We start from the raw sequence: 6,718 nt of genomic DNA, 5'->3' as shown, positions 1-6,718 counted from the left end.
ATATATTTAAAACTTGCGCCGGGTATTTTATGTTCGGCTCCGCCCGAACTTACCGACTTTCTTACTTGTTTTACATAATTTATGTGATTTGATAAAGCAATTTGAACACATATATTTTTTTTTTAACAAATAAAACAATCTTATTAAAATGTCTGGGTAGTTTATTTGTAAAAGAAAAAAAAAACGCTTATTACGCACATATGTACTTACTATATGATGAAATAAAAATTATTGTTTCTAAAATAAAGAAATACCTGTGGCGAAAATATACATATGTGGCATCACTTCACATCTAGACTTCTACTACGAAACAGGAGCCGAATTTATGGATGATACTTTTTATGTTCTTTTTATTCAATAACAACGGAAAAACTGTATACACATACATATTTCTAACTTAAGAGTGAAAAGTTTACAAGTCCACTATTTCTACATTAAATCACATTTCTTCACGAGCATATCGTGCGCTTGGATTCATATGTAGAAGTGGAAAAGAGTTCAGGAACCACAGAACACTCCTCAGACTATTTTCTATCTTCGTGCAGCCGATACTTGAATATTGCTCCATTGTCTGGGTCCCATTTACTGAGATCCAAATAAACAACGTCGAAAAAGTTCAACGTAAGTTTTGCAAGTGCCCGCTGTATCACTCCCAAGACGGAAGCTGTGTGAACACGAGTGATATATACCACAGGTACAATATCAAGACTTAATACAGCAGGAGGCAAATAGCGGATCTATCCTTTTTTTATAAGGTCGTAAGTGGGTTGATAGATTCCCCAGAAATACTGGAACAGTTCAGGTTCATCGGCTCCAGAGCTGATCTTCGGTCGAGACGACTACTAGACGTTTGGCAATCTAACCGGAGCAAGCTTAGTCAACCGACATGCACCAAGTAGTGTTAATTTCTTTAGAGGTTCTCACGCGGGGCTCATACGTGTTCTAAAATCAGTTCTTTGATTTATACATATATATTCATTCGACATCTTATCATTTTTGCAAATGATAATTATTGTTAACTATTTATGTTTTTAAATTTGTTAAAAATCTTACTTTTTACTTTGTTATGTGTAAAGCCGATTGGTGTTTAATTGAATAAATAAATTATGATATAGGAAGAGAAATTAAAAATGTTTTTTTATTTCTTTCTTTTCTTTTAATTATCGAAACCATCTAATTCGTATGGAGTTTTACCTTACTTTAAAAATGCAAAATGTTGTCTTGCAAAAATCTTTTCACTTTAAGGTAGCGATATGTTTAGTGTATTTTTTTCCTTATTAGTAAAAAATAAGTCACATATGTATGCAGCGGACATAAAGTAAAATAAGTGGGCTAAACGAAATCGAGATGTAAGTTTGACATAAACTGCAGTTTATTTCATTTATTTCAAATAGTTATAGATTATCTGCGTGTTAAATTTTCCAACGGCTAATTACGATTTCATTTGAGGTATAGGTTCAGTGTTGCCATTTTGGTGCTTTTGGAGCTAGATTTAGCTCTTTATTTTTCTGTTTAGCTCTGAAAATCGGGTTTTAGCTCTTAGCTCTTTTTTAGCTCTTTTCAAATTTATGTAGCATTTTTTTAGCTCCAGAAAGTTTTAGTTGTATTTGGTATATATAAGCCAAAACTTAAACTTAAAACTCTTGGAACTAGGTTGAAGAATTCAAAAATTAATTTAAGGAAAATCCTTTTTCTGATGCCGCGGATTTTGTTTTACCTTACTAATTTTACCTTTAAGGGGAGCTGGAAGGAAGTAAAACTTTCCAGAAAATTTTTGCGAAAAAATTATTCAATTCAAATATTGGAAATTACAGACTTTAATAGTTTGTAAGGTACATATATTTTTCTCTGCATACATATATTTTTCTCTGCACGATTCATTTCGTTTGTTGTTTCGTCTGTAACTACTAAACTACTGTAGTGTACTATCGCCAAAGTGAACTCATGCGTTTTGTTTTCGTATTGTATCGAACTGTTGAATAAACGAAACGAAATAGTAACGTACAATATAGTTTATTTTCGTACCCTGAGTGCCATAGCAACGAATTCGAAATATATGCACCTTGTTTTGGGTTTAAAAGATTTTCCCAGCACTTAAAACTTATAAAATTCGTTGTTTTTATTAAAATTGCCGAAAATGTTAGAAACAACCTTACGTCAATAAATGCTCAACCTTAACAAAAATATGTAGCTCTTCATTTTAGCTACTATTAGTATTATTTAGCTCTTTTTAGCTCTTTTTTTCACCCGTTTAAGCCCCAAACGAAATTTTTCTCTGGCAACACTGTATAGGTTTTTGTTAAATAGTTTTCGGTGTACAGTAAAGTAGATTCAATTTAAATTTATTTGACATTTTATTTATTACTTGTTAGACCATTAAACAATCATTTGTTTGTATATAAGTAAATACCTCTATATTTTTAAGGGGTGTGAAATTAAGTGCTTCTACTGCACGGGCTATACCCATTTGCGTTGCATATTGTTTTTAATTTATATGCTTGGTTTAATTACGTGTTGGGTTACATGTGGGTTATACTTAGTATTCTTATGCTGCATATTTATTTGAATGTAATTTATTTAAATGTAGTCAACTTGTTCATTTGTATTTCTTTAATATTCCATGGACAACTGGTTTAATTGTTGGTCTAACCGGAGCTTCCCGAAAACGTTTCATTTGAGTTCCGTATATAGCGACAGTAGGTGGACGTTTATAGGGCAAAGTTGATGGAACAATTTTGGCTAAAATATTTTTTTAGTTTAATAATTTATTTTAATAGCTTTTATGTTCATTTCATTTTATTTAGTTGTATATTGAAATGTATATTTTTTTAATGTATTTTTTTGTATGACTTCATTTAAAAATTAATTTGATTATTATTTTTTTAAATGCATCTTTCTTTATATGAATTTATAAAAGTATCTCATAATGAAATGACGTACATATACATATATGTATGTACAGTATTGGACATATCTATAGCACCCCCCCTTTCAAAGCGATATTGTTTGCCACTTATGTTTAATTATTTGTTTTTAAGAATTTTCAATTAAAATACAGTTCATTCTCTAACAAAACCCATATAAGCCAATGTTTTAAACTTTTTAAAAGACCGCAAAAAAGTGCAACAAACTTTCCCTTAAATTTCAAACTTTTTTCTCAGAAGCTCTAGACTTTTTTTGAGTACACAGTTTTATAACGCATTAAATTTTGTCCAATAATGTGGAAGTTTCAAGTCGCTAAAGATTACCGTTGATTTTTTAGAATTTTTTTTGTCTCATTTGCTTCCATATAACGACTAAACACAATTTATTTTTATATGGCAGAAACCCGCAACATTCTCAGCGAAAAAAAATTCTAAAAAATCAACGATAATTTTTAGCCACTCGAAACTTGCACATTATTAGACTAAAATTGAATGGGCTCTAAAACTGTGTATTCAAAAAAATTCTACCGCTTCTGAGAAAAAAGTTTGAAATTTGGGTGAAAATTTGTTGCACTTTTTTGCGGTCTTTTAAAAAGTTGTAAACTTGAGTTTATGTGAGTTTTGTGAGAGAATGAACTGTATTTTAATTGAAAATTCTTAAAAATAAATAAATAAACATGAGTGGCAAACAATATCACTTTGAAATGGGGGTGCTATTGTATTGGCCAATACTGTATATACCAAATGATAATGTTAATAATAGCTTACCTTTGGTGCGTTCATAAGCTGGTACGATTGTGCGCTTAGGTATGCGAGCTTCATGCACCTCCTCTTCGGACTCTTCATCACTATAGTTGCGTTAAGAGAATTATTAAAATTAAAGATATAGGTACCGTAGCAATAAATAATATAAGGTATATTTTCGAAGGCACGTTTTAAAACTTGAAAAGATAAAAGTCTCAGACTTCCGTAAAACAATCGATACCAAATGTTTCTCATGTTATAAAATCATAACAAAATTTATACGATTGAGAATGTATCCCGAAAAATTAGCAAATATCTATACACATATATAATATCTATACATACTTACATAGCACTTACAAATTTGCTTATTGAACACGATAAATAAAAGACATGGACTGAAAATTGTATTCTACTTACTTAGATGGTTCTTCCATTTGGTATGCATATTGTTTGGCAAAGTTCAAATACTTGGATGGCTCATTGGCTGCTATATTCTGGTCATATACGGATCTGAAATGATACATAAAACATATATTTTTTATTAATATGTACTTAAATTAAAAGACCAAAATGTTATTTTACTTATAAAATTGTTTGGCAGACTTCGGATCGATTTCCATCAGTTCTCGCAATTGTTCCTGAGCAACGTCGTCGTTCTTGTCAGGAATAAGATATTTTCTTATTTCAGCCAAAGCATAAGCAACACGTGCATAAGACTCTGCAGGTGTTGCAACGGTACTTATCTCAACAAATAAATCCTTCTTTAAATGGGAGTGACGAGGATCGCCAGATTTACGCATTTCATCCTCTTTGACGTGGTTACGTATAGAACCCCGACCTTTAATTAAAATTCGGCATCGAGTCTCATCTTGTAAACGACGAAGTGAATTTCCCTTAGGTCCTAATATTTTGCCCGAAAAGTTGAACTATAATTTGGAATTACCCAAAAAATGGGAAAATTTTAATAGATATATGTATATTAAAAGTACTATATACGCAGGGGGAACATTGCGAACAAAATACACGTGGTAAGTTGCCTCCCCCAACATCACCACGAAGTTTCATGACGAAATTCCTTATACTTTCGCCCAAATATGTTAAAAACCTCACCTTAGGATATTGCTTTACTGGAACAAACACTTTCTGAACGAGTTTCATGGGTTTCTGCTTGTAAACATCGGCATAATAATCGCGCCCGGGTACACGTCCAGTGCTGCAGATACGTTCAATAGCTGCAAAGATTTTTTATTCAAGTTTTTATTGCATGTACATACTTATACATATGTACATATTAAGACAAATGGCTACCTTCTTCTATTAGTATAGCGCATAGTGGGAATTCACTGCTCAGCCTTTCACGTTCCTCCTTTAATTCATCTAGAAACTTTTGAGCGAAATGATTAATTCGCGGTCCATCGAATTCACCCTCCTTTTGAATATGATTAGCTTCTTCAGAATGTTCAGACATTTTTCCGATGAGAGTAAAATTTTCTTGGTATAGAAACAAAATGCCGTCCGCAAATTAGGTATGGGTAAATTCGATATTCGAAGCTTCGTTATTCGAATTTTAATCGAATTTTTCTAGAAAAAATCGAATTTCATCTTTAAGCGAAGCGCACATTGGCGCGATTCTGTCGTTGCGAATCCGCAAGCCCAAAAATTACAACAATGCTACCCATACATTTTAATGCGCTAGCGCACACTTGCACGATTCCGTCGCTGCGAATTTTTCGAACATTCAATGTTCCTCTCTATTGACGCGTTCGAAACGCGGCTTGCAGCGTTTTGAAGGCGTCAAAGAAGAAGAAGAAAGGTGTCACAGCAATAAAGGCAAAGAAAAAAAAACGTGTAATGTACATAAACTAATAAAAACGTTCGTAATAATAGTATTTTGTACGATTTGGGCACGCCGAGTGCGAAAATACACGAAATAAAGGGAAAATTGAGTGAATTGTACATCGGAAACCGACGCGAAAAAATCGCTCAAGTGTGCGCACGTTTGCGGATTCGAAGTTAACAGCCGAATTCGCAACGTATTCGCAACGATGGAATCGCGCTAATGTGCGCTTCGCTTTATTTCCAAAAAAATCAACTCATCAATTTTCTTCTTTCTGACTAAATTTGCCATCACTGTGTGTGGCACTCCATTTGTCTCACTGCCCGTCTCCACAGGATAAAGTTTATATCTTGATACATATGTCAGAATATAATTTGCCAATGGTGACCGCTCATTGCTCTTCAAGAGCAATATATATCAGAGCTTATATCTTGCCATCTATTGCCGGCAATTTGGTAGTTTGACAGCTACATTTTCATTTGCACGAAAATTTCGTGGCGACAACATTATTGATATTTTAATATAGAAGCAAATATTGAAGTGTTTTCTTTTAAAATATTTGTTATTATGTAATTGGATTTATGCTTATATGAAGATATAAACAGCCCACACAAATATTGCCACTGATATAATTTATATCTAGCGACCAAAATGACAGCTGGACAGCAATAAATTTTATCCTATGGAGACGGCCGGTTAGGGATGCAAGGAAAAAAATACATGATTTTCGAACTGATGCATCGGGACAAAAAATCTGTGCCTAGAAGGAACTGTTACTCCAAACTCAAATTTAAATATTTCGTTTGTAAAAAACTAGTTTTTTTGTTGATTTTTTATTTTAAATGTTTATACCATGTTCTGACCGACATCGAAAACATGTTTTCGTTGCTAAAACTGGTTTTCGACTTAAAACTTGTGTTTTCGTCCATGTAAAATCTGTCAAACGAAAACCAGTTTTCGCTGAAAACTTCTGGAAAACTCAAGTTCCACTTATTCTAATCGGTGTCTTCCCTAGTTTTTTTCGATTATTTATCGAAGTGGAAGTCATATTTTATCATCTTTATTACGCCATTTCGGATTTATTGTTAATTGGCTGGCAATAGTAAAATAAGAATGAAAGTAAGAGGTTGCTAATGAAAATAAAATGAGGGAAAAGCATTTTGGTTTTGTTATTGTGTAGCAAAACTGTAATCAGAGAATGTAAGAAATG

At 32.7% G+C, this 6,718-nt stretch overlaps 1 protein-coding gene across 1 annotated transcript; it reads right to left on the bottom strand.

Moving 5' to 3' along the window:
• Positions 1 to 2,335: 2,335 nt before the first annotated feature.
• On the bottom strand, positions 2,336 to 5,217 carry LOC118737714 (KH domain-containing, RNA-binding, signal transduction-associated protein 2-like). Its single transcript, XM_036468422.1, has 6 exons — positions 4,980 to 5,217; positions 4,782 to 4,903; positions 4,254 to 4,597; positions 4,089 to 4,181; positions 3,693 to 3,772; positions 2,336 to 2,739 (listed from the first exon to the last, which is right to left on the bottom strand). The coding sequence occupies exons 1-6, from the start codon at positions 5,137 to 5,139 to the stop codon at positions 2,597 to 2,599; spliced, it is 942 nt and encodes a 313-aa protein (XP_036324315.1). The 5' UTR covers positions 5,140 to 5,217; the 3' UTR covers positions 2,336 to 2,596.
• Positions 5,218 to 6,718: the final 1,501 nt, after the last annotated feature.

This window comes from Rhagoletis pomonella, unplaced genomic scaffold, assembly GCF_013731165.1.
Source record: "Rhagoletis pomonella isolate Grant_MI unplaced genomic scaffold, Rhpom_1.0 Rhpom_scaffold_00001, whole genome shotgun sequence".
Taxonomy (NCBI): domain Eukaryota; kingdom Metazoa; phylum Arthropoda; class Insecta; order Diptera; family Tephritidae; genus Rhagoletis; species Rhagoletis pomonella.
Note: the sequence above shows the minus strand (reverse complement) of the source record. Positions and strands in the feature narration are given on the sequence as shown.

What these genes read in the sequence shown, in the direction of transcription:
- LOC118737714 (XM_036468422.1), bottom strand. Translation starts at nt 5,139, where the DNA reads ATGTCTGAACATTCTGAAGAAGCTAATCATATTCAAAAGGAGGGTGAA. An exon ending in CAGTAAAGCAATATCCTAAG is followed by an intron (nt 4,598 to 4,781) that starts GTGAGGTTTTTA and finishes TCCAAATTATAG; the next exon opens with TTCAACTTTTCGGGCAAAAT. An exon ending in TCTGCCAAACAATTTTATAA is followed by an intron (nt 4,182 to 4,253) that starts GTAAAATAACAT and finishes GTATCATTTCAG; the next exon opens with ATCCGTATATGACCAGAATA.